We start from the raw sequence: 26,711 nt of genomic DNA, 5'->3' as shown, positions 1-26,711 counted from the left end.
GAATCACAGTGAAGTGTCCCTGTCTGGACAGGATCAAACTCACAGTCTTAGCCTCATCAGCCTCATGTACCAACTGGCTTTGCCAGCTGGCCCTTGTTAAGTTTCCTGCTCGGCACAGATTGATGGGAACTTCAGCAGAGCCCATAACACATGAGGATATTTAATACATGATGTTGCTTCCTTATGAGGAAGCACTGAAATAATCAGGCCCTAAGAAGCATGGTAAACCTGATATGTGAAAATCCACTTTTGTAAAAGAAGAAAATCTGGGCATGATTTCATTTGCAGATGTATTTCTCCACTTTACAAGAAGACCTCACAATGGCTTCCTTCTAATATCAAGCATTTAAAGAATCTGATCTAGAATTATAAAATATAACTTATATTTGTCTTTTAATGTAGCTAGTCTGTAAATTGGCTCATAGTTATATTATCCCTGGAGGGAAAGTTGCACAGATGCATGCAGTGTGGCATTCATCCTCCTAAGGTAATGCCCTCATGTTTGATTGCCTTCTTCGTTCTGTATCTGTAGAAGGAGCAACACACAGTGAACACCGAGCCCTCATGTCCGAACTCAAGATCCTTATTCATATTGGCCACCATCTCAACGTGGTCAATCTTCTTGGTGCCTGTACCAAGCCAGGGGGTGAGTGTCTGTGGATAGCTCTGGTTGTGGGATTTCAGCATATACTTTTCTGCTGGTATTTGAGGGAACCACCCAACTCCCATGGCCTTGGTTTCCTTAAGTTAGGAAACTTTGGCAGATTCCTAGATATAAATGTATTTCATGGAGATTTAATGGGAACTATAGATTATTCTAGAACTTCCTATGAATTAAAAAATGCCATATCGCTATAATAAAGTTTGCTTCCTATGTAAAAGATGTTCAGAGGAGAAAAGAAAACTTCTTCCCAAATTTGAGATCAAAGGAATTTAAGAGTGGTTCCCCCTAAAATGAAATCAGCTCACATGGTTGTGTGGAAAAGCAAGTGGGTGGATTTTCTTCTGAAATTTTGACTAATCTTTTATGGAAAGGCCTGTTAGAAAAAGAAAAAAATTACAATGGAAGGGAATGGCAAGCAGCTGATTTCTATGATCCTGCTTCCAGTGAAAGGTTGTAGCCTTGTCTGTGATGTTTTCTGACTCATTGATGTATTAAACAGTTGGTGAGAAACATGAGTGAAAATACATTTTTCTTTCTTGGCATGCTGTGCTGTCTGCAGGGCCACTCATGGTGATTGTGGAGTTCTGCAAGTTTGGAAACCTGTCAACTTACTTAAGAAGCAAGAGAAATGAATTTGTCCCCTACAAGGTATGTCATTTTCTACCTCACCTGTGGCCACATCGTAAAGCAGAGGAAAACTCAAAATGGTACTTGTTTTGGTAAAATTCTGCAAGGAACTTGTGAGGAATCTTTTCATGTTACTTTCTTGGCTGTTGTATTTTTCTCTTTTACCTTCTGGAGGACACATCTCGTGTTTTGTTTTTGGGAGTGTAATCTACTGACCCATTACAGGTGATGCTGAGTAGGGGAAAGTGGGTGATTAAAGAAAAAGAATGAGAAGGGGAGAACAGCTCAGGATTATTCTGTCTCTTCCTTGGCCATATTTGGCCCTATCGAGTATCAATCTCACTGTCAAAATGCCCTAATGTTGGGAGCGTGTCTGAGGGAAACTGGAAGCAAGGCCTTTATCTCTAAGTTAAAAAGGAACCAGGCTTTATGGAAGAAAATATATTATTTAGCACACCTGCCCAAAATTTCAGCCCAGAGATTTCATGATCCTGAAATTGATGTCCCTCATCTTCTTCTAATAGTTACAATTGCTTCTATAGTTTATATCTTAGAGATTTTCTGGTATTCAAGGAGTTTGTTCATCTGTTTCTTTATAGACCAAAGGGGCACAATTCCGGCAAGGGAAAGAATATGTTGGGGAGATCACCATGGATCCTAAACGCCGCTTAGACAGCATCACCAGCAGCCAGAGCTCAGCCAGCTCTGGGTTTGTTGAGGAGAAGTCCCTCAGTGATGTGGAGGAGGAGGAAGGTACCTGCCATTGCTTCCTCCATGCCGAATACATGCTCTGTGGGAACAGACCAGGTGACGGGATGTGACAAAGAATTTTGTCCTGGAAAAGCCTTACCTAGTATTTGGAAGAGACCTAAATTTCTAGAAGGCTTCCATTCAGTTTCTGCAAAGGTGAAGGGCAGAAGGTCTAAAGAAGCAGTGGGCTAGGTTGTGAGTGGAGCATGGCTAGCCTGAGAAACCTTGGTCTTCCGGGAGAGCTATGCAATTGGCAACACTCAAACCATTGCTCTTCAAGAGTTGGTTCAACATGTATCAGCAGGAGAAACTCAGTGCGAAGGAGACTCCCTGGTGGTTGATCAGCCTCCCCATTGTCCACAGGGATTCAGCCCCACCTTGTTTGCTGTAGCAGCACAACAGAAGTCCTTCAGTTAGTCATACCCAACCTTTTCCAAGGCAGTGTAGGCATCTATTGTCTCTACCCTATCCCAAGTGGCTTATCAAGTCTTCCATACTTCTTCAGAGGAGTCTTGGAAAATACCTGTTTCTTTATCCACTTATGCTTCCACTGATATTTTGGTGCTCTTTATGAGTGGGGCTGTGCTCCCAGCCTAACTTCCAGAACCTCTTCAGCTTCAGGATACCCTGTATATCTGCTTCCCTCAGAAGGAGCAGAGACAGCCCCGTGGAGGAAGAGGTGGGGCTTCTTGACATCTGGCTCTTCTTGAGGCATGAGCATAGAAGAGTTCTGTTACGAAATAGTGGAAGAAACCCACTTCTGTTCCCTTTGACATGAGGCCACAGAACATAAAACTAACCTCTTTCCCATAGAAGCCAAGCAGGCGGTGTGAGGTAGAACGTGGTCCAGAAAAGCATGGTGAGGTTGTCTAGAGCTCATATAACCCAGCGCACACTGAGTGCAGCAGTCTCTGCCCCATCTTCTCTCTCACAAAATGGTGGCCAGTAAGCAGGAAACCCAAGAGCTTGAGGGAACCATTGGAGTAGAGGGGGTGTTGGCCTGGAATTTTGACTTCGTTTTTTTAGAAAAGGAAGAAGTTTCACTAATTTTTCATGGAGAGGCCTCCAGCCCTAAGCATAGAAAGTCACTGAGAAAAAGATTCAAGTGTTTTTATTACTTACAAGGCTAGTATTACATCTGAGTTTTCATTTACTCTGGTATTTGTCTCCAAGAGAGAAGCCATGTCTTATCTTATCTGACCAAAGTTAAGAGATCATGTTGAAACACCCAGTAATGTCTTGGTGTTTATTTGTACCACTTGCCCGGAAGTGGATACCATGAGTTTACATAAGTTTATCTTTCTTTCAATGTTCCTGTCATCTCTGGTTCATATCCTTGAAGGAAAAGAAGTATCCTCACAGGCCTGATTTAATGTGTTTACAGCATTTTCTCAGCTTGAAAGTGAGAGAAGTAAATATATTTTTGGTATTTTTAGTTATCCGTTGTAGATTATAATTTGACCTTTGGCCTTTATGCTAGGACAAAGCTTGTAGAGAAAAGATTCAATGACCCTGGAGATTGTTGTTTTATTTTTAGAGTTCTTGATATGAAACTATTGTTTATCCCTCTGGGTACATGAAAAAAACAAGTTTAAAACAGCAAATTTGTAAAAGCCCTCTTTTACCTCCCTGTTATCTATGCCAGTTTCACCTCCATTTTGCCTCCTGGATTTGTTCACCCAATTTGGCTAAAATGGAAAAAAACAATATTTTGCTAAAAGGTTTGATGAGGGCCAATAATATACCATGATTCAGCATACTTACAGAATTGAGAAGCATTTTTTGTTTGCTTCTATTTCCTGAAATTTAACTCCCAATTTTTAAAATGAAGATTACTCTATTAAGCTTAGAAACAAATACTTTCTGACTGAAATACCAATCTCTGTGCTCCTGTATCTTCTGACAGTTTCTGAAGATCTGTACAAGAACTTCCTGACCTTGGAGCATCTCATCTGTTACAGCTTCCAAGTGGCTAAGGGCATGGAGTTTTTGGCATCACGGAAGGTGAGACAGAGTATCTCTTTACATTACAAATTTGGAAATGAGATGTCCAGTGCCAGCCATTCGTGTTTTTCTGGAACTGTAGTTCATTCACCACTCATGGGACTGTTAAGAGAGTCTATTGGGGGGGTTCCATTTCTACTCATTAAAGAGATATTAGGAGCTCATGAAATTAATTCATGTGATAAATAGCTTCCAAGTGTCAGCAGTCTTCTAGGCCAGGGGTCCCCACCCTCTGGGATCTAATACCTAATGATCTGAGGTGGAGCTGATATAATAGAAATAAAGTGCACAATAAGTGTAATGCTCTTGAATCATCCCCAAACCATCCCCCCACTCCCAGTCCATGGAAAAATTGTCTTCCCCGAAAGTGATCCCTGGTGTCAAAAAGTTTGAGGACCACTGTTCTAAGCACTAAGGACACCGTGTGGGTGAGTAAGCAGACAGTCTACCTGCATGGAGATTATGTTCCAGCGGGTGGAACAAACAATAAAAACAAGTGAAATACCTAGTGGTTTAGATGGGAGCAGGTACTGTGTAGAAAAATAAGCAAGAAAGAGTTATAGTCTGTAGGAGCCGTATGTTTGAATGCACAACTGCCTCTCTCTGTACACTGATTTTAAACTGAGTGTTTCCCATGGCTTGAAGGAAACATGGAATTTGAGCAATGGCCTGGAAGAGGTGAGGGGCTGAGCCTTGCAGATATCTTGGCGTAAGAGAGCCTATTTTTCATTTCTTTTACATTCATCACCATCCATCAAAAAGTATTTGTTAGTAGTATAATTAGAAACCAGGAAGGACAACCTTTAGAGAGAGCAATTGAAAGAGCTAAAATTAGAAAAATAGGCTGAACAAAGGCTGAGGTGGGTACGTGACAAGTCACAAACATTCCAAAGGTTGTAAACATTGTGGAGGGAGTGAGGTTGAAGTCACCACCCTGGCAAGAGTGAAGTGGCTGGTTTTACATGGAACAAGACAAATTCAAATCAAGTTTCAGGAATAAGGATCATTTGACAGAATGCATTTGCTGCAGCCTACTTGGAGAAGAAGGACTTAACATTTTTATTTTGTTGTTTGTTTCTAAATTAGAGTGAAATCCCTCAGCCGTGTCTTTTTTTCTGGAGTTTAAAGCTTGTTACAGCTTTCAGAGCCTCAGGATCCCAGAGGTTTCTGCCTGGGAACTCTTGTCTTCTCGCTCCCAAGGAGAAGGGAGAGAAGTGGGATCTTAGAGGATTTTCCCAAAGAGAAAGGCTTTCTGCCCTTCTTGACGATTTTATTTTATTATGTTTTAAAGGCCAGAGCCTGCCATTTAGTTAGAGCTCCTTTCACAGGGAAGGGAATGGGGGGTGGAGGAGAGGATCCTTTCATTTCCCTGCATCTACCAGCTGATTCTTGAATAACACCTGGTTGCTTCAAAAAAGGAAGCTCTTTGGTAGGGCATGGAGGAGGAAGTAGGAAGGACTGTGTTTTTTGGAGTCTCCTGGCTTACTTAATCATACTATACAATGTGCTTTGTAAAAAACTTTTTTGAAATTTATATAGAATTTTTTTCTCCATTTACAGTTATTACAAAATACTGGCTATATTCCCCGTGTTATACAATATATCCCTGTGCCTTGCAAGGTGTGGGGTCCCTCATGCTTGGCTCACACATCACTGTTCCACGGACCTAAGAGTTTCTCATCTGAGCCTTTCATTCATTTCTAAGTGTTCCCCAAGGCTCTTGTTCCGTCACAGATCTGTCCAGTGGAGATAGAACTGCTTAGTGTAGGAAGTTAGATGAAGTTAGGAGATGCAGAGAAGAGAGAAACTGAGGGACAGAACAGAGTAGAGAGAAAGCCAAGAACTGGCTTTTCCTTTTGTGTGCATCAGAGAATCTCTTTGATGGGTGAGAGGCTGAGAGTGCCTTCATTGGCCTCTGTGATAAGCCAGCACTTTGAAAACAGGGTAAGCCCCACTCAGAATTGTTTCTCAGAGCTGGTCCAGCTTCAGTTACATATGAAGTGGAGAAACCAACAAAGGGCACCAAACTAAGGAGAGCCCCTTGTTTCTGACTTCCGTGCATTCATTCATTCTAGGGCCTCCTTAGAATAACACATTTTAACCGTATATGGTGCCAGGCAAAAGGGATGTGTGGATGTGACCAGAAACACATTCTTAATTGTGCCCAAGAGAAGTCTATTTATGACTCCATCAGCATGCTACAACTTAATTATTTAGTTTCAGAGTCCGAGGCTGTTTATGAAATAAGCAGATGTGTGTCTTAGTGAACCTCACAGACTTCTTTTTTCCCGAAGTGTTGATAAAAGATGTTAACCCAGTGCTTGTTAATCAGTTGGTTTTCTGATGTGGGTTTTTTTTTTTTTTTTTTCCCTAAAGCATGAGGTCACAACAGATGTAGAAGAGATCAGCTAGGCTGAACTCTAATGCACACAATTCTTTTTGCAGTGTATCCACAGGGACCTGGCAGCACGAAACATCCTCTTGTCGGAAAAGAACGTGGTTAAAATCTGTGACTTTGGCTTGGCCCGGGATATTTATAAAGACCCAGATTATGTCAGAAAAGGAGATGTAAGTTTCAAAGATGCACCCTGCGATCTATTAAGTTGCAGAATCCAAACTCTCCTGGGCCAGCCTGGGAAGCTGTGTGCAGGGATAATGGAAGTTTTTTCTTCAGGTTTTTGCCAAGTTGGGTTTTCATTCTTTGTCTTCTACCCTTACAGGCTCGCCTCCCTTTGAAGTGGATGGCCCCAGAAACGATTTTTGACCGAGTTTACACAATTCAGAGTGACGTGTGGTCTTTTGGTGTCCTGCTCTGGGAAATATTTTCCTTAGGTAAGTCCCTTCTCCTTGTTCCTCCATCCATGCTGCCAAGAAAATAATAAAAGTCAGTTACTCCTGTATCTCACCTTCATTGGATGAAACTTACTTGGAAGCTTTGGGTTACAAAAATCTGAAAAAGAGAGAGAGAAAGAAAGGGAGAAAAAGATATACATGTGAAGAAGGTGTGAGTCAAGCTCATATATATGTGAATTAGACTCAGGGATTTCTGTAAGAGAAAATCTAATCAATTGTGTCCCATTCCTCTTTTCTTTCAGGTGCTTCTCCGTATCCTGGAGTCAAGATTGATGAGGAATTTTGTAGGCGACTGAAAGAAGGAACTAGAATGAGAGCCCCTGATTATACCACACCAGAAATGTAAGATTTTACACATATTTCTCTATCCTCCTTCTTTACTCACAAACATTCTCCCTGCCTAGAAGACTTTCCAGTCTGTGTACCTGCTTTGTGGCCCAGTGTGTGTCTTACTTCTCCCTTGAAGTCTTCCTTGATAATCTCAACCACAGAGTCATCCTTGAAATGAAGCAGTTTATCTGTACGAACCAGTCAGTTTTTACTAGATGTTGATTTATGATGTTTCCTTTTCTGTACACACTTCATGTTCCAAGTGTAGGGCTCTATGTCTTACATAGTTTCATATCCCTATTTAGCATCTTGGCTCATGGTGGACTCTTTATAAATGTTTACTCATTCAAGTGCTTATTTTCAGCATCAGATCAGGCGGAAAGAGGCAGTTGATGACATCAGTGTTTTGCTTCCCTAGGTACCAGACCATGCTTGACTGCTGGCATGGGGATCCCAATCAGAGACCCACGTTTTCAGAGCTGGTGGAGCATCTGGGAAATCTGTTACAAGCTAACGCTCAACAGGTTTGTGACCTCCATGCAAGAAGCTTCTGCAGAGAGTACGTAGCTGTCCAGGGCCCTCTTGCTGCCTTCTCATGGCCACCACACTGTCCTCTCAGCCACTGAATAAGGAGCCACATTCCCGATCTGAGCAGTAATGCTTTTCTAAAAGTCTTAGTTGCCCCTTTAAACAGATGAGATCCTAATTCATAACCTGGCAGCTGATCACTTTTATTTTTACTGATGTATATTTTGGTGTCTTCGGGTGCTCTTATGAAGTAAAAAAAGCAAACAAAAACAACAAATAAAACCCCCAAATTGAAAAAAAACCAAAACCTCATTGATTAAGTGAATATCAACAGTGGGTGAATATCAACAGTGGACAGAATTTCAAGGAATTTTAAATATATTCTTCAGGCAAAAACATATCTGAATCCTGCAAAATAAATGTTCTGTTTTTTTCCCCCTCCATGAAATCCCAGGCCCCTACAACTTCCATCAGAGGATTTTATTGTAGTCTTTACCCTTAGAAAGTTATTTACTTTCCAGTCAACACCTCTCACCAGAGTGAATGGAAGCCAATTTCCTCCTGGTTTTCTTCTGAACAGCTGGGGGACAATGTGTCAAATCTGTCTTTATCAATAAACCTCCCAAACATTGAGAAGTATCAAATTGCCCTTTATTTCTTTCTCTCCATGAACTAATGTTAAGTTGCATAACCTTTTCTCAGAAGACCCATTTTCCTGCACATATATTGCTTTTCTTTAGACTGTCATCAGTTTTTCCATTGCTTTGAAGTGTAGAGGCTAAAATTGGATGACATGCCCTTTAAAGGACCTGGCTGGTGTAGATAGGATTTTGTGAAGAAATGATTTCTAAGCCCTGCGGAGCTCTGCCTGTTCTGTTGCTCCAGCTGTAACTACAGCCTGCATACTCCTCTGTGTTTTGCCCATCTCGTGTTTGTTCGTTCCTTAAGTATACACATCCCTTTTAAGTGCCCTTGTGTTTTTGACAAGCCATTTTTAAAGTTGTCTTAAAGTTTTACCTTCAGATATGAAAGCCACGTTCCCCATAAACAAGAAGCCCCCGTGGGCTTTGTTTTTCATGTAAAGGCTCTTGAAGGACTGAAGCCATAACAATAGCATTCTGTGTTTATTGTTTCAGGATGGCAAAGACTACATTGTTCTTCCCATATCAGAGACTTTGAGCATGGAAGAGGATTCGGGACTCTCTCTGCCTACCTCACCTGTTTCCTGTATGGAGGAAGAGGAAGTATGTGACCCCAAATTCCATTATGACAACACAGCAGGAATCAGGTACAGTCTAAGGTCAACATCCCCTTGGGGGAAGGGGCTTCAAGGTCATCCTGGGGAGGCGGGTGGAGGAAGGACATTGTATGAAGTTGCTGCATTTCACTTGCACGTTCACCCTTGGCCCTGAGAGGTCCTCCTTGGAGGGTGCCTGGGTAGGTGAATCTCTTCCCATCTGTGGTCCACATTGCGGCCGAAGCTCTTCCTTTCAGAATCCTAAGCCCTGCAGCTGCAAATAGCTGGAATGCCATAGTTTGTTAATCTCCAGAAAAAGAGACCGATTTTACAAAGACATCTGTATTTAAATTATCCCCATGTACTCTTTTATTAATGTGAATTAAACAGCTTAGGAAAGATTCAGGAAGGAAGAGTTCTGTGCGTTTATGAAAGCACACTTTTGCCTCTCTGGCTGGGATACAGTTGCCGTGGGGATGCGTCCTGAATTAGACCGGACAGCACATCTTCAGAAGCCCCTCCCAAGTCTGATTTTCAGCATTTTATTTGCATAATGGGACTTCTGGGCTTATTTAAAACACATGCACTGCAGTATTTTCCTGATTTGTAGAAGGGTTCTAAAGGCAGCTTTCTTTTTATTCTCTCCCAGCACCTGTGCATAAGGAAAGAGTTGATATGGTTTCTACAATATGATATTAAAATTGTCTTTTCATAAGCCTGGGACTACTTTACTTCACTTTGTTCCCGCTCCCACCCCTTCGGGTGTTTTCCTCCTGTAACCGCACCCCTGACCATAGAGGCCCAGCCTGCCCCCTTGAGTGTGCACAGGCTGCAGGGGGCGCCTGGAAGCTCCGGGTTGGGGGGGAAGGAGCTCTAGCCTGTGGCCAGGGTGCCAGATGGCAGGTGGGGAGTCACCCTGGTCAGTGTGCCCTGTGGACTTGCACAGGGAGGGCAGCAGGAGTGCTGCCATGGGAGGGAGGAAAGCTCAGAGTGGGTAGAAGCCAGCTAGTAAGCTCTCCATTCCATCTGTGTCAAGAACTTTTGGCATTTTTGAAAGAACGTTTTCTTACCAGGTTTTGCCAGAGTTAGGCCAAGTAGATACTGTTATCTTTTGATGTAAGTGTTGAATATGAGACTCAGAGCAATTACCTGGAAGAATATGATATTGTGGTTAAAGATCCAGATTTTAAAGTCAGATAGAATTGGGTTTCCCTGGTGGCTCAGATGATAAAGAATCTGCCTACAGTGTAGGAGGTCTGGGTTCAATCCCTGGGTTGGGAAGATTCCCTGGAGGAAGGCATGGCAACCCACTCCAATACTCTTGCCTGGAGAATCCCCATGGATAGAAGAGTCTGGAGGGCTACAGTCCAGGGGGTCGCAAAGAGTCGGACACGACTGAGTGACTAACACTGACTTCGTAACTGGGTTGGATTCCCAAGTCTGCTCTTTGCAGCTCTGATCTGGGGCAAATTTTCAGTGTGACCTAGGCCAGGACACTGGTGTACAAAAATGATGACTTTGAGAATTACATGACATAATGAGTTTCTAACTGCTTGGTACCTGGAGAATACCCAATAAATAACAGCTATTTTGTGAGCTGCTTAAAATACATCCTGGGGATGAATCTCGTTCCTCTGATATCTAACTCAGGACTGTTTTCTTCCATACCAAAGAAGGGGCCTCAAATAGAAGGAGGAATGAAATGAAAATATGAAAATCCATAGTTCCACCCTCATATTTAAAAAGTCCTAGTTCAAGTTTAACTGGCCTTCTGGTGTGGTAATTATTCCTGCAACACTGTTGCCTTCTGCTTGATCAGAAAGCCATTTGATCATGAGCTGTGTTCCTTGGGTTTTCTGTGACCAGGTGGGGTGAGGACCCAGCCGGCAGCCTCTTGGCTCACTTGGGCGCTTTGCATATGGTGCTGAGAGTTGATGAAGTCATGTATATGTGATGGAAGTGCCAAATGCAATGCTGGATCTGAAGCAGGGCTGCTAACATTTATCCCCAGAAGCGTGGACAAATGTGACACCACACTCCCAGCGCAGGCCTGGCTGCTATTTGCTGTCTGTGCTTTTTGAATTGGTCTTTGCAGTCCAGTTTCTCTTTTATCCAGCCATAATTTGAAAAATAAAATGGAAATTGGAATCTCTTGTCTGCATCCCCACTCAATCCCCTCCACTTTTTTCCCTTTTCTAAAAATAAGACACCACGGTCACATTTTAATCATTTAGGTTAAAAGAGAGGCAGAGTCCAGGCGTCTCCACACAGCACACTTCATTTCGATGCTCTCCTGTGGTTCTGCTTCCCTGAGGAGCAAGAGGAGAGGTTGGGGTCCCTTCAGGGGACTTGTTCCTTTATCTTCATGTTGCCAGTCAAGTAGGAGAGCCGAGGTGTCTTTCTCACTTTCTTCCTGCTTATAATTTTCAATTTCATTGTGTTATAAATAGAGCAGGACAGAGACATCCCTGTGGGAGCCAACCTCCTGATTTTTTGCCCCATTAACTATTTTAAAAAATATTTGTTCAGCATTTATTTAGAGAAGACGCTGAGAGGTATGTAGGGGAGGGGTGAGGAGGAAGGACCACTAGTGTCTAGACTCTGCTTTGTCTCTAATTTCCCTATGGATGAGCTCCGGCCCCCAGTTTGCATGCTTCCTGCAAGAAAGCACATCTTAATTGGGCTCATCTTCCTTACAGGGTAGTTTGGGGACCATCTGCGGTTGCTCCACTGTTTCCCCTGGGAGTTTCACCCCCCACTCCAAGCAGCTTATCAAAGACTTCTTTTCAGTTCTCTCCCAGAGAAAGGTTCTGGCACATACTTTTTTTTTTTTTTTTTCTCATTTTGGTTAATTGCTAGTGATGATTTAAATGCTCCTTGTAGATTGATGCCAGGGACAGCCTGCTGGCTAGATGCTCCTGAATTTGGCTCTGATATTAGACTGCTTGAAATGAACCTGTTCTTTCTTCACCTTTTGTCTGTCTCATAGCCCACATTCCCCCTCCTCCACTCCATATCACTGCACGCTTAGTGCACACATGGAAGCGTGCAGGGCTGCATGCATATCAGGTGCTTAATAAAGAACTGAACAATCATATCCAGTGCCCTCTTCTCCCTTCTCCTTCCTAATGCTATTCCAAGGGCATCAATGTGGAGTGAGGTAAAAACAAACAAAAACAACCCTGCATGGCCTCTAAAAACCTAAGTTTGAGCTCCAGTTCTAGTTATTTCCTCCCTAAGCCATCACTTCCTCTTTTCCAAATAAGAAATAAGAAAAACCTACTGTGTAGATTTTTTAAGAACAGATGCAACAATGTATATGAAAATGCCTTGCCAACTGAGACTGGCTGAACAATGTTTGGAATTATTGGGCTCAGAAACCAAGAAAGTGGCCTTTCTAAGGAAGCTCACCAACTCTACTTGAGGCTACAACCCAAATACCTCTGGAATCTGTCTGCTTCTTCAGACCTGGAGGCATCACCTTTTGGTCAAGCTGCCCTTCCTTCTCCTAGATAAGTGGAACAGCTCCCTAATTGATCTCATGATTTTTGGTCTTACCTTCCTGAACCCAGAGTCATCTTTCTAAAAGGTGTATCTGACTTTGTCAATCTCATGCTTAAAATTCTTCAGTGGCTGCTCATTGCCCTCAGGATGATAATCCAGGTAGTCTAGTTATGTGATTTTGGACAAGTTCCTTAACCTTTCTATGTCTTAGTTCCACATCTGTAGTTGGGCTAAGGATACCCACCTAGAGAGGTACCATGGAGATGCCATGAGATAGTGGTTGAGGATCATTTGACACAGTGCCTGGCACATGGGAGGGTTCCTGAATGAGTGAATGAATGAATGATTGACTATGGTACCAGTAATTTGGTAGAACTATCACTTTTGGGGACTGGATTTAGGAGAAGTAGGGTTTTCAATCTCCTTATTTTTAATACATTGTGTCCTCTTTCCCGTGGGGTTTCCTGAGTGAGGATGTCACTGGTGAGCCTCATTCTCTCTTTATAGAGGAAAAACCAGCCTCCTCGGGCAGGGGAGGAAGACTTGGTTTCCATTATCCTCCTTTGCCCAAATGAGTCCTCTCTTCACTTGGTCACAGAAAACACAAGGAATATGCAATATATCTGGAAGGCTCCTCGGGTGGGAAGTACAGTGGGGTTCAAGTGAAGAGTGAATTTGCTGTCCCTTCCTATGAAAACAACTTTGCTTCTCTCCACTTGGGCTGATTTTCACAAAACCACTCCCACTCACTCAAAGTCACATGGCAGGGAAAAAGCACCCCTAAGGAACAGGTGATGTGCTATCTGACATGTCCTGTCCTCTGGACTCTTGAAAGAAACTGGTAGTCTTTGGAATTCAAAGGAGGAAAACGAGCTTTGGTTGATGGATCATCACTGTTTCTAAGATCCTTTACCACCCACCACTGATCACCTCATTCATCCTCCAGATATCTTTGTGAGTGAGGGAAGGAAAGCTTTGGCCTGTACATCTTAAAGATGGGGAAACAGGGACATAGAAATATATTCGTGGCTTTCCCAAGTCTGTTTAATCCATGGTAAACTTGGAAATAGATGGAATATCTCATGATTCTCAAACTACAGCCCCAGCTCTGTGGGCCAAAAATAGGAGATTGTGAGGTTCAGCCCACCTCTACCCGTTAAGCCTCTATTACATATAGCAGGAGAAGGTGCTTTCCAGAGTCTGCTGGGTTCAGCATCTTTTACTGAACCCAGTGAAATCTGGGAGTGTTTCCTCTGCCCATCTTTCGTGGAATGGTTGCTCTGTGGACGTTGTCTAGATAACTTGCCTAGGAGATGGCCAGAAAGATGTGAAACACTCGGCGATATGCTGAGAGCTTAGTGGAGGAATCGCAGGTAATCAGGAAGCCAAGTAGTAGGCAGACCGCTGAGTCTGCTGTTACTGTCTTCAGTCCAGCCCTGGACCGCAGAAGTAAGATTCAAAGGAAAGGGGGCTCATCTAGGCCCCTCCGTTATATTATACTTTTAAATGGACTTTCACAGGAAATTAAGCCTTCGGTGTGTGCTAGCAGAGATTTTTGTTTTGTTTTTCTTTTTCCAGAGGATGTTTTGAAGGTCGCTATTAAACTTGTGGTTCAAAGATAATGAACTTAGGTATCACTTGTGGAATCTGCAGTCAACTATATACCACTACTAAAATATAAATATTTGTTCTTTTGCAGTCAGTATCTGCAGAACAGTAAGCGAAAGAGCCGGCCCGTCAGTGTAAAAACATTTGAAGATATCCCGTTGGAAGAACCAGAAGTAAAAGTCATCCCAGATGTAAGTACATCTTTTAAAAATAGTCTTAGAAATAATACCAAAGATGAAACATTAGCTAGATAAATATTAGCCTAAGCATTGGAGTCTTGGAGCCTCATTATGAGGCTGCCCTTGTGGGTATGTGTCTTGGGGTCATTATAGCGATGGAACTTATTGGGCTGCCTTGTTTTTTCCATAAGTGAAGCCCCTAGTTAAGGTTCAAGACAATTGAGCTTCATGCCCAATTCCATTGAAGTGTAAATAATATTATTGTGGAAAGAGGGATAGAAACGGGTCTCCTTAGCTTCTTCCTAAATTCCTCTCTTCTTCCAGGCCTGGGTCTATTGTGGAAGCAGTTGCTTCCTCTCATAGCCAGTACAGTTTCTGGCTATAATACCTTTACCTCTCTCTGCAGAACATGAAAATGCTGTCTCAGAGATGGGTTAGGAAATCAGTTTGATTAAGTGATCGGTCAGTATATACACTCAATCAACTGTGCCATCTCATTGTCTCTTAAAAAGGACAGCCAGACGGACAGTGGTATGGTTCTTGCATCTGAAGAGCTGAAAACCCTGGAAGACAGAACCAAGTTAGCCCCATCTTTTAGGTAAGGTTCAGCCAACTAGAAAAGACAAATTTCAAGGGGAATTTTTGGAAGGAACTTAGGACTTTGAGCATAAGTGCAGAGTTTTCTTTTTTTTGTATCTTTATCGGTTAGGCATATTTGCATCAACCTAACTAATAAAGAACAGAAACAAACACATTACCTGGCAAGTCTAAAAAGAATCTGAAATAAGAGGATTTGGTTGGTTTTTACCAGATTTTATGTATACTAAGGAATTTCTGAGCATATTTGCTTTGGTCAATGGTTTGTGTGATATTGGCTAAGTGACAAAGAGGTCACTGGCTTGATCTTTAATAAAACTCTTGAGATGGTTAAAATCTTTGTGGACTCTACAGTGAAGAATTTTCAAACCTGAACAGAAATGGGTGCACCTGTCTTTAAGTAAACCATTGTCTACTTGCTTTAAATACTATTGGCTGAATTATTGAGTATTTAATTGTGGGGAAAACAGTGAATTTGGTTTTGAATATATCTTCCACATGGTTCTATAGGAATTTGTAGTTGTTTTGAATAGATGTACCTGCCTTTACAGTTGGCTTCCTGTAGCTTCTCTGGTAGTTCAATCAGTAAAGAATTTGCTTACAGTGCAGGAGACCTGGGTTTGATCCCTGGGTCAGGAAGATACCCTGGAGAAGGAAATGGCAATCCACTCCAGTATTCTTGCCTAGAAAATCTCATGGACAGAAGAGCCTGGCAGGCTATAGTCTTTGGGATTACAAGAGCTGGACATGACTTAACGACTAAACCACCACCACCTGCTTTTAACTTAATAAATAAGAAACTCTGTATTTATAACAATAGTGGGATGTAGAATGGTCATTTATTTGCTGGCAGTTTCACTCAAGGTATGAATTGAGAAGATTTTGATCTACCTATAATCTAACTGTTGGATAAAATGGGAGCCCCCTTGCATTATTGAGTGATGCTCATGTTAAGAAAAAAAAAATTAAAATGTGCCATTGTGCAATTTTATCATTTGCCCTAGGCCCGTGATGAGAAATTGTGAGAGCCAATTATATGTTTTATTCACCGATTCAAAGTATTTTATTTGCTTAGCAATGGCTATGTACCATGCCATTGTCTGAGACACTAAGTCCATTGTATTGAGGTTAGATTGAAAAAAAAAGATGCATTTCTAGTTATTTGAAATAACTTTTAAACCATATATGAACTCAGAGTTAATAAAATCCTTTTTTCTTTTTGGTTTGTAACATGCATAGATTGGTAAAACACCTAGTAAGGTGGGAAATCACTGTACTTCAGAATGACTTAAGCTCCACACAGCCTACACCCAGCTACAAAAGGCCTTTTTAAGCTTTTTTCTAAGCTTTGACATGATTACCGTCTGTCATAGTTTCACGCCATTGAAAACATTTTCTGGTTGCTGCTGAGTGATCCCGTCCTCCATGCTTCCAAAGAATGTGGTTTTGATGAGTAAAAAGCAGTTTTTGACATGTCTAGCTTGATTGTACACACACACTTCAGCTTACTAAAGTTTAAAGTTGCTCAAGAATTTTATTAACACCATACACGGGCCTTGTGATCCCCTACTTGGCAGTGTGTGACAAGTACCATTGGACTTTCAGAACATCCCAGTTTCCTTCCACGTCATGAAAGAGTCCCTTTGGCTCCTATTCTTGTACACAAACTTGTCAGTCTGCAAGGCCATAAAAAGGTTCCATTGGTTGGAGCCTTTGCATAATCCAAAAGAACTGCCTTTCATCTCATCTCAGGCTTGAAAGACTTGGACCCGAATAAGAGGACTTATCTGAAACTCAGATTTCATCCTAGTACCTGAAAATAGACATTGTCTGAGTAAACCTGCTATGTTGATTAACAAGTGGGAGGGATGGGCTGTGTCTCCAGGAAACTGACAGCCCACACGGGGTAGGGGATGGGGTTAGGATAAAATGCACAAGAACTGCCTTCTCTCTGCCAACTTATTTGGTTGCCATCTCTTCTGCAGTGGACTGATGCCCAGCAAAAGCAAGGAGTCTGTGGCATCCGAAGGTTCAAACCAGACAAGCGGCTACCAGTCGGGATACCATTCTGACGACACGGACACCACTGTGTACTCCAGCGAGGAGGCTGAACTTTTAAAGCTGATGGAGATTGGGCCGCAGGTCGGCAGTGTAGCTCCGATTCTCCAGCCTGACTCTGGGACCACACTGAGCTCTCCTCCGATTTAAAAGGAGGCACCTGCGTCCCCCAGTCCTGGAAATCACACGAGAGGTGCTGCTCCGATTTTCAAGTGTTGTTCTTTCCACCACCAGGAAGTAGCCACATTTGATTTTCATTTCAAAAAAAGGACCTCAGACTGCAGGGAGCCAGTCCCCTAGGCATTTCCTGAGATGCTTGTGACCCAAGAATGTGTTTGTGTCTTCTCCCCGTGTTGACCTTATTCTTTTTTTCATTCATTTAAAAAGCATGGTGGATGTACCCTACCCTGGGTTGCCCCAAGGGTTGCAGCAAAAGAAGTTCAAGAAATGACTTCATCCTCAGAGAAGTAGCAGTGCCCGGGGAGCGGACACCTCGTAAAACTAGAAGATAAACCAGGCAATGGAAGTGCTTTAGGTGTTGAAGATGGGAAAGACCTTTAGAGCTAAATCCATCTAGGAAGCTTTGCTTGTTGGAGCCACGTCTTACCTGTGAGGTTTGGATTGATGGAAAGGAAGACGCTGACTTGCTTTGGGAGCGCCCTGGAACCTGCGCATGCGTTGTGTTGGCTCTGGCATGGAGGTGGTGGCCGTAGGGTTTGTGAGGAAATATAAAGGCTTCAGACAAGGTGACTGGTTTTAGAAGGTTGCGTGCTCTTCTCATTTGGGCTAAATGAGAGTTCCTTGTGCTGTTTCCGACTCCTAATGAGAGTTCCTTCCGTTCTCTTACGTGTCTCCTGGCCAAGCCCCAGGAAGGAAATGATGCAGCTCTGGCTTCTTGTCTCGAGACTGATCCTTTGCTCAGGATGCCACAGAAAAGGACACTCAGACGGAGGCTCCCTGTCACGTTGAGGATTTCTGACTGTGTGAACCAGCTTCTGGTTTCTTCTGGATGGACACCTACCTATCTGTCCTGATGTGATATGTCTGAGCCTGAACGCAGTAGATTCGGTGTGGAGCTGTGGTGTCAAAGCTTCAGGAAGGATTTTACTCTTATTCCTTCTCCCCTCTCCGTGTCTTCCCCCTTCCCTTCAGTATTTTCCTGACTGTCCCTTCCCCACCTCCCCACTCCCAGCCAGTCAGTATTCTAGTCATCTGACCTGTACGCCCTAGTAAAATATGATTTGGTTTGTTCACTCTCTGAGTAATTCTTAGCCAGATTTCGAAATTACCTTGTAGCTCAAGTTATAACAATACCTATTGTATTATTTAGACTTTTAACATGTAAAGCTCTTTCTACTGGTTCTGCCCTTATTCTTTTCTTTTTAAAAAAGATGTATTTTCTGTTTGGTGCCATAGTATGAGAGGCTGGGAGCAATGACTATAAAACATGCTATGGCACATATATTTATAGTCTGTTTATGTAGAAACAAATGTAATATATTAAAACCTTATATTATATATAATGAACTTTGTACTATTCACATTTTGTATCAGTATTATGTAGCATAACAAAGGTCATAATGCTTTTAGCAATTGATGCCATTTTATTAAAAAAAAAAAAGCGAAAAACTTGAAGGAATCCTTTGCAAGGTTGCATCGCTATACCCATCATTTCTCTCACTTCTGAAATGGAGGAGGGAGATTCTGACAGCGTTTCCTGTGGCTGTTTTTTATTTTCGCTTGTTCTCTTATTCTTATAAAGGATATTTTCATAAAATGCTTATATACTTTATAAACAAATGTATTATTAGTTTTAAAAAATACAATGGTATAATACTATCACAGCTGTCTTGAGGGTGAATATTTCTGGCTTGAGGTATAATTGCTTCTCCCCCTCTTCTTCATAGCACAAATAATTCACACACACACATACTCTTGTTAAATTCCGAGCACTTTTGAGATTCTTAAAACATGGATTGAGAGATATGTGACAAGTACTCTAACAGTATTTCTGGCTCTCTAGTAATCCCCATGCCTCTCAGAACAGCCAACCATGAAAATCAGGGACCAAGATATCTGAGAAAGGTGACCACACCCAGCAGTGCAGGGAAGCATGGAGCATATTTATAGTTTTCAATAACACTTTACTCCATCCTTATGGGGCTTCCCTGGTGGCTTAGACAGTAAAAATCTGCCTGCAATGCAGGAGACATGGGTTTGATCCTGGGTCGGGAAGATCCCCTGGAGAAGGGAATGGCAACCCTCTCCAGTATTCTTGCCTGGAAATTCCATGGACAGAGAAGACTGGTGGACTACAGTCCATGGGGTCACAAAGAGTCGGACACTACAGAGTGACTAACACACACCATCCTTACAGTGTCAGAACCTCTGATCCAACATTGCCATTTTGAGTGATTCAGATCAGATCAGATCAGATCAGTCTCTCAGTCGTGTCCGACTCTTTGCGACCCCATGAATCGCAGCACGCCGGGCCTCCCTGTCCATCACCAACTCCCGGAGTTCACTGAGACTCACGTCCATTCGAGTGATTACTTTTGCTTGAATTCAGTGAGTAGAGTTATCTAAAGATTATTGGCACTGAAGAGTAGTCCTATTCTTCGTGGGATTTTTTTCATAAAAGATTTTTAAATGTTTATATAGTCAAAAAATATGCCTGTGTATATTTTTAAATGTTTGCTAAGTTTTTAAAATCATATTGAGGAAGATCTTCCCAATTCTAAAATAATGCACAATTCTAAATTGTCTTTTTTCTTTTATTACATTGAAATCCTTTGGGGATTTGGGAGTGAGGATGAGATGGTTAGGTAGCATCATGGACTCAATGAACATGAATTTGAGCAAGCTCCAGGAGACATGAAGGACAGGGGAGCCTAGCATGCTGCCATCCATGGGGTCACAAAGAGTTGGACCTGACTTAGCTACTGAACAGCAACAACGATGGACTGAGGTAGGGATCTAGCTTTGTTTTCTTCAAGCAGTTGTAGCAGCGTCATTTATGAAATATACCTCTTTTCCCCTGTGGTTGGGGAAATACACATTGTACCATTTTTCATACCCTATCATTTCACTTAGACGTTCTGTACAACTTTATGATGGAAAAGAGGGCAGTTCCAGGTTTGTGTGGCTCCTGGGCACTGCACTTACAGGTTGAGCCATTGGCTGGAGTTAGTGAGGCAGGGTCTTCTGAGAGATGTGAAACTGTAGGTCAGGCCTGGTCTTGTCTTTCCTATTGTTACAATGTTGTCCAGTAAATGAATGGAAGGAGAGTCTAGGCTATTCAAGATGGAGAAGACCTCACAGAAAAACAGAATTTTCTTCATTTTAAGAAAAAGAGATTTTGTTTCTCATAAGCGGCCCCTGGCACTGTTTCCAATGCCAGGGGTTTGGATTCAGTTGAAACTTCGCACTTCATAAAGAAATGCTTTCAGCAACTCAGACAGAATAATTCAGAGGGGAGGTTTAGCCCTCCCCTTCCTTCTTCTGTTTCCCATGCCCCTTGTTCTTAGCTCCTTTTCTCTCCTCATTTGCCCCTGTATTGAAAAGAACCTTGTAGCTTTTAAATGTGCTTCCTGCAGGGCCTTATTTTCATAATTTTCACTGGAGACGTTTGGTGTGTTTTAGGTGAGGCCACGCTGTCTCCCCTTGGCTCCTGGCCCCTCTCATTTTCTCCCTTGATGTGCTTTGTTCTTCTCCCTCCTCTCAAACCCCCTGTCCTTTCACCTCCTGTTTCTCTCTTTCAGTTAAACTTCCTCTCCTCTCAGCCTCCCACCTCCCCCTCCACCAGCAGCCGTTCTCCCCCCACACACCACAAGAGAGAGGAGAGTGGTGGGAGGTTTAAGTTCATTACCCATAGAGTAGCTTTTCTTATCAATGCATATTCCTTTGTTTCAATGAAAGAAAAAAAGTAAAAATCTAAAACCCACCACTTTGTAGTTAGCCCAGTTTTCCTGTCTCCCCTAGTACGCCTTAGAAGTCTCACTCAGATATTTATCACCCTGATTGTAAAATGTAGCAAACCCAGAAAGTGAATGCCTTTCAGAGAGTAGCTCTTTTTTAAAAACAAATTTCTCTATTTTTTTTTAATTGGCGTATAATCAGAGAGTAGCTCTTAATATACAACTTTTCACATTTGTGTGCCCTTGTCCCATAGGGGCAGTAGGCATATCATGCCCAGGCTTTCAGGTAAGGAGTGAGCACAGATTAAAGGGGCTTCCACTCTGTTTTTATAAAATTGTGTTTTCTATATGAGTCTCTCCCACAAAAGCGTTTAGACATAAGTGAAAATCTGGGCAGTCTTTGTGAAAGGAATTTTAGGCCTGATGTTTTGGGGGTAAAGTTACAGAATGCTTCTACGTAATAGAGGTTAAAAAGGTAAACTAAAGACATTTACTCTGGTTTTGATCAGAAGGGAAAGAAGAAGGGAAATCTGAAGTAGCAACTTGGAGAGAAATATAACAGTCAAGTTAGCTTGAAGTTCTGGAGCTAAGGTGGTAGGACATAACAGACTCAGCTGAGGTCTGACTCAGAGATAAGAAAGAGCTCTGAGTTAGGGAAGACTTATTCTAAGGAAGACTATTGATAAGAGCAGGATTACAGTAAACTGTGACAGATATGTGACGAGTGAATGTTAATGAGAAGGCATCAAATTGGATCTTAGGTGTTTTTTTTTACACAACACAGTATATGACCTTTCTGTAATGTCTTGATTCCTGTAGAACAGCATTACATTCAGCAGTTTCACTCATAGTTTTCGGTTTAAAAATAAAAGAATGAAAACACATGGTTTGATTTTTTTTTATGTTAGTCTCATGTTTTGTTTATACTAAATACTTTAGAACCTATGACAGCATACTTACTAGTAACTGGCAACAGCATACCCCCATACTTGAATTGTTTGAAGGTCTCGACTTTTAGATGCGCTACAAAAAGAAAAAGGCAGGGAATGAGAAGCTGACCTCTGCTCCAGTTTTGTCCCATTCTTTGTCCTCTCCCTTCTTCAAGTAGTAATATTTGGGGGGAATAAATCCAGGAAAGGGGGTTGAGTTCTTCAGTGGGAAGGATAGTGGCACTGACTGACTTGGATCCCATGTGCCTTTCACAGGATGTGGGGCAAGAAATGACTCATCAAGAACCCTCTGAGCCATTGTTAGGGAGAGAGATTTCATGGGAGCCTGGTGCTTTGCATAGGGAATCTCGTTAAGCCAAAATGACTTATCATGACAAAGGGGATTGAAAACATTCCGTTCATTGCCACAGAAAGAGCAGAAATGGACTTATGAAAGCCCAGACCCAATGTTGAGAATTCAGGCTGGATGCACAGTGGGCGACAGCATTCCACATGCATTGCCTAAGCTAACGAGGAAACCGGCAGCCTGTAGTGGGAGAGCAGGCCTTCCGGAGAAATCAGGACCAAAGACTCAGCCTTTAATACTCAATTATAAGCAAGTAATATTGGTTTGTTTGTATTTAACTGTACTTTAAATATGCTACATTGTGCCAGACACTCTTTTGAAAAGAGTTTATTAATATTAACCCATTTAATTAATAGAGACTCTAAAGCAAGATAGAGGCATCATAGTGTAGATCCGGCGGCAAGCCCATGTAGGAGACATTAAAGGAGCTCATTGATGGTTTCTACAAATGTTTGTTAAGCACTTACTATGTGCCAGGCACCTTAACAGTTAGTGGTCAGAACTGTCTTCTTAGCTGCTTGGGTTAAAAGTTAGCAGAACCCTGGAAAGGAGGAATTTCAATCTTATCCCAGAATTCTCTACATATTCTTGGGATATCCCTTTAACCAACTGAGCATATTTCTCATTATTGGCTCATTCTTCTTTCAGTCATTTTTGAACAAAGATCTGAGTTCAAGGACATTTCTAGGTATTACAATACATAGATTCTACCGAGGGGGAACTTAACCTGGGTCAGAATGCTCATGGCAAAAATCAGGTAAGAAGCTCTTTGACAGCAGGTTGGGGGAATGAGGCTTTTCTTGGTCTGGTTCACCTCATGTTGAAAAATTTGCATTTCACTTATATAGCAAAAGGAGATTCTGATAATGCATTCGAAAGAATTCCATGTTGGCAGGCATTGTATGGCAACACAGAAGGAATCTTTTGTTTTGTCATAAGTAACATTGTTTGACCTTTATAGTACTCGTCCACATTTTAAACTTTTCCAGTTAGTGAACATTCGAAGTAGAGAAAGAGTAAATTCCATCACTGCCATTAGTTTTACTAGGAATTCTTCAGTAGGGATTGCTGTATACAATGACTTCCCTTTGGGTATTTCAAAATACTATCAGGTAAGGTGCAACATTTCATAAATACGTCTGTTTTACAAATCAAAGTGTGCTCCTGTATAAACCAACTTGAGAATCTTTTAAGCAGCATATACCTGAAGTCAATAGAAATAGAATTTTCTTTTAGTTCAGTCACTGTGAATAGATCATGATACATTTCTGTACCTTCCCCTGCACCCCCCATCTCTGCTGTCTAATATGGTTGGCAAATTGCCTTGAGGACCTGTCATGAAGACAGAAAAAAAGATCCTCATTCTTCCCTTATCACCTCATTTATCAGTAAATTTCAGTGTTCTGCCCAGCTTTCACTCTTGTAGGCTTCTGAACTGCAGGAGAGCTTATTGCTTCTCTGATTGATGAACAAGACAAGAAAATGTCATGCCAGGAACCATTCCTGAGTCAGAACTTACTTACAGAATTGGCAATGTTCACTTTAAAAGAAAGTACCAATAGGTTTTAATTTCGGATGATATATATATTAGAGCAAGTTTAATAGTGTTTTTAGATAAACATATATTATGGATTGCACATTCATTATGTTTCTCTGTTTCATGGTGATAAACATTTCAATTAGCTCTGCAGTCACTCAGACCCGAGTAGCCTGAAAGACAGAAATAACCTTGACCGTTGATTGTCTACCATATGCCAAGCATTGAACTATTCACTCCACATATACTATCTCATTAAATCCTTGTCATACCCCTTATGTTAGGTGCGATCATCACCAGGTTACAAGTGAAGACTGGCAGTTAAAATTTGAAGCCCCAGGAGGCAAGGTCATGCCAGGATTAGATCTTGTCTAAGGAGGCAAGGTCACGCCAGGATTAGATCTTGTCTACTTATATCTTGAGGACATGCTCATATTTGGGATGGGAATCAGGATGGAATCCTAATGGAAGGCAATGCACTGACTTGTCTTCTGATAAATCAAAACCAAAGAAAAGATACATGTGAAGGTAGTCTGGTACCTTTAAGTGTCTTAGTTTTTTTAATATAATTTTATTTATTTTTGGCTGTGCTGGGTCTTTGTTGCTGCATGAGCTTTTCTCTAGTTAAGGTGCTTGGGCTTCTCGTTGTAGTGGCTTCTTCTGTTGTGGAGCACAGGCTCTTGGGCATGTGGGCTCCAATAGTTGCAGCACCTGGGCTCAGTAGTTGCACTTCCCAGCCCTAGAGCACGGCTCGATGGTTCTGGCTCACAGGCTTAGTTACTCCGCACCATGTGGAATCTTCCTAGACCAGGGATTGAACCTGTGTCTGCCGTATCGGCAGACGGGTTTGTTACCACTGAGCCACCAGGAGAAGACTGTCTTAGTTAATATATGGTTGCCTTCAGGAGTCCCATCTTTCAGGCACCTTTATCTATAAATTAAAACCATTTTGACTAAATGTAAAAGCTTAGTGTAAAAATAAACATCTGATTGCCAGAGGGAAGAAAGTGTGTTACTAGCTATATGGTCTCAAGAAAATTACTTAACTGCTTTGAGTCTTCCTTCCCTCAGCCTGATGAGGATTAAATGATGTATGTATATAAGACATCTACCATACTGCCTGATAAGTGGAAAGTATTCAATAAAGGTAATTATTTTCCTGTGATGATGCTGGGGATAGGGAAGTTAAGTTTATAACGTGTTGAATGATTCAAAGATTGCTAATTAACTTACCATTGACAAACTGGATGGAAGCCTCCAGTGGAATTTTCTGCCGTCCCTGATCCCTTGGATTTGAAGACTGGCATAAGGACTCAGCATGAGGAACAAATTGCTGGATGACAAGTGCCTGGGAAGACGGAAGTGTGACAGAGTCAGGATTCGGAAAAACTCACTGGTCAGAGACTCAAATAAATTAATTTGATTATTCTGCACATATTTTGGGATGGGGCACCACAGTTTAGCAATAACTTTACATTGGTTTACAAATATCAGTTTGCCCCAAATCTGCTAGCCAGTGACCAATTTGCTAAGAATCAGTTTGTCAGATACTTGGTTTGCCTAATAGTGAACTCATCAGGTACTAGATATATGTATGACTGAGTCCCTTCACTCTTCACTTGAAACTATCACAACATTGTTTGTTAACCAGCTATACCACAGTAAAAAATAAAAAGTTAAAAAATTATTAAAAAATAATGGAAGAAACAGCACTGGGGGATGGGGTATAGAAGAACTCTGTTCTTTCTATGCAGTGTTCCTGTAAATCTAAAGCTGTTCTAAAAAATAAAATCTTGAAAAAGTGAAAAGAAATGATCAATAAGCCCCCAAATTTAAAAAATTATCTATAAAGTTTACATCCATTTGTACTGACAATTTCTGTGAAGTTGTAATGGATTGGTTTTCACTCTGTCTTCATAAAAGAATTTTATGGAAACTTCAATTTTTCAGAAATTGATGGACATAGGCTTACATTTCCCATGAATACATTTAATCATTTTCAATGATTCATTCAAGTTCATCAATTTTAGCATAAAATTATAATATTTATTTGCCATTTATATGTAAATTCTGTAAAGGGATCCAAACTAATCACACTGATGTGAAATGCTGAATTTTTCTTTCTGACTGCTAGAAATACTAGATGAATGCTCATATGCCCATTGAGGCATTGTGAAGTGACATTCAAAGCAATCAGAAGAACTTAAAAGTGGCTGGAGCAATTCCATTATATTAAGAATGTTAGCTTCATCAAGACAAGAATTTCTGTCTATTTTGTTCATTGCTTCATCTCCAGTGTTTAGAACGATGTCCAGAGAGTGGTAGGTACTCAATATCTGTGGAATGCAATGATAAAATCTATCATTTGGTAGATAGAACTTTAGCCAATTGGCTCTCTGCAAATTGATTTTTGGCATTTTAGCTTGCTTTCCTAGGCATCAGCAAGACCAAAACACCTTAAGGACTTTCGTTGACTGCATTTTCAGGGTATGTTGGGGTTTCCAAAGAGGTGAGGAAATTTTAAGTTGTATAACTCAGTGAGTATGGGGAGATAACAAAGGGAGGGTTCCCACTGTCTCCAAGCTGATCAGACCAACTTAATTCTAACTCTCCATTCTTGCAACCACACTTAAAAGTTAACAGGTTGCCTCACACCCAGAGGATGGTGCCTGTGTCGGCCTTACTTACAGAATGGTTGGCAAACTGGAACTAGTTGGACTGGAGAAGATGTAAGGGACTAAGCAAGGACTCTCTTTTCATATATGAAGAGGTGTCCATGGAGAGTATTCTGACTTTCTTCTGTGTTCCCAAATGGCGATTAGATCAATGGATAAAAACCATGAGAACGGCAGACCCTGGGTCATCTGATGCCTAATGCTCTTTCCTTTGTGCTCCCAGGGTCTGCCTTCCTGGTAGTAAGCAGAGACTGTTCTGTGAAGTTGTTGGAAAGGAGTTAAGGAGTTATAAGAGTTGAGGATCAGAGTACCCATTGACTCAGCTGGTCTTCAAGTTCCCTTTCTGC

At 41.6% G+C, this 26,711-nt stretch overlaps 1 protein-coding gene across 3 annotated transcripts in view; it reads left to right on the top strand.

Moving 5' to 3' along the window:
• The window catches only part of KDR (kinase insert domain receptor), a 44,635-nt gene extending 26,067 nt beyond the window's left edge, over nt 1-18,568 (top strand). Inside the window, exons 19-30 of one of the 3 annotated variants that reach the window (XM_055588591.1) lie at nt 533-646; nt 1,224-1,312; nt 1,891-2,044; nt 3,948-4,045; nt 6,491-6,613; nt 6,766-6,877; nt 7,141-7,240; nt 7,647-7,752; nt 8,893-9,044; nt 14,197-14,296; nt 14,797-14,882; nt 16,867-18,568. In XM_055588591.1, the coding sequence (XP_055444566.1) occupies nt 533-646; nt 1,224-1,312; nt 1,891-2,044; nt 3,948-4,045; nt 6,491-6,613; nt 6,766-6,877; nt 7,141-7,240; nt 7,647-7,752; nt 8,893-9,044; nt 14,197-14,296; nt 14,797-14,882; nt 16,867-17,089 (1,457 nt within the window). In that variant the 3' untranslated portion in view covers nt 17,090-18,568. The remainder of the gene's footprint in view (nt 1-532; nt 647-1,223; nt 1,313-1,890; nt 2,045-3,947; nt 4,046-6,490; nt 6,614-6,765; nt 6,878-7,140; nt 7,241-7,646; nt 7,753-8,892; nt 9,045-14,196; nt 14,297-14,796; nt 14,883-16,866) is intronic. The other 2 variants (XM_055588592.1, XM_055588593.1) reach the window with 2 other exon arrangements.
• The last annotated feature ends 8,143 nt before the right edge of the window (nt 18,569-26,711 follow it).

The sequence above is a fragment of the Bubalus kerabau genome, chromosome 7 (genome assembly GCF_029407905.1).
Source record: "Bubalus kerabau isolate K-KA32 ecotype Philippines breed swamp buffalo chromosome 7, PCC_UOA_SB_1v2, whole genome shotgun sequence".
NCBI classification, from domain to species: domain Eukaryota; kingdom Metazoa; phylum Chordata; class Mammalia; order Artiodactyla; family Bovidae; genus Bubalus; species Bubalus kerabau.
Note: the sequence above shows the minus strand (reverse complement) of the source record. Positions and strands in the feature narration are given on the sequence as shown.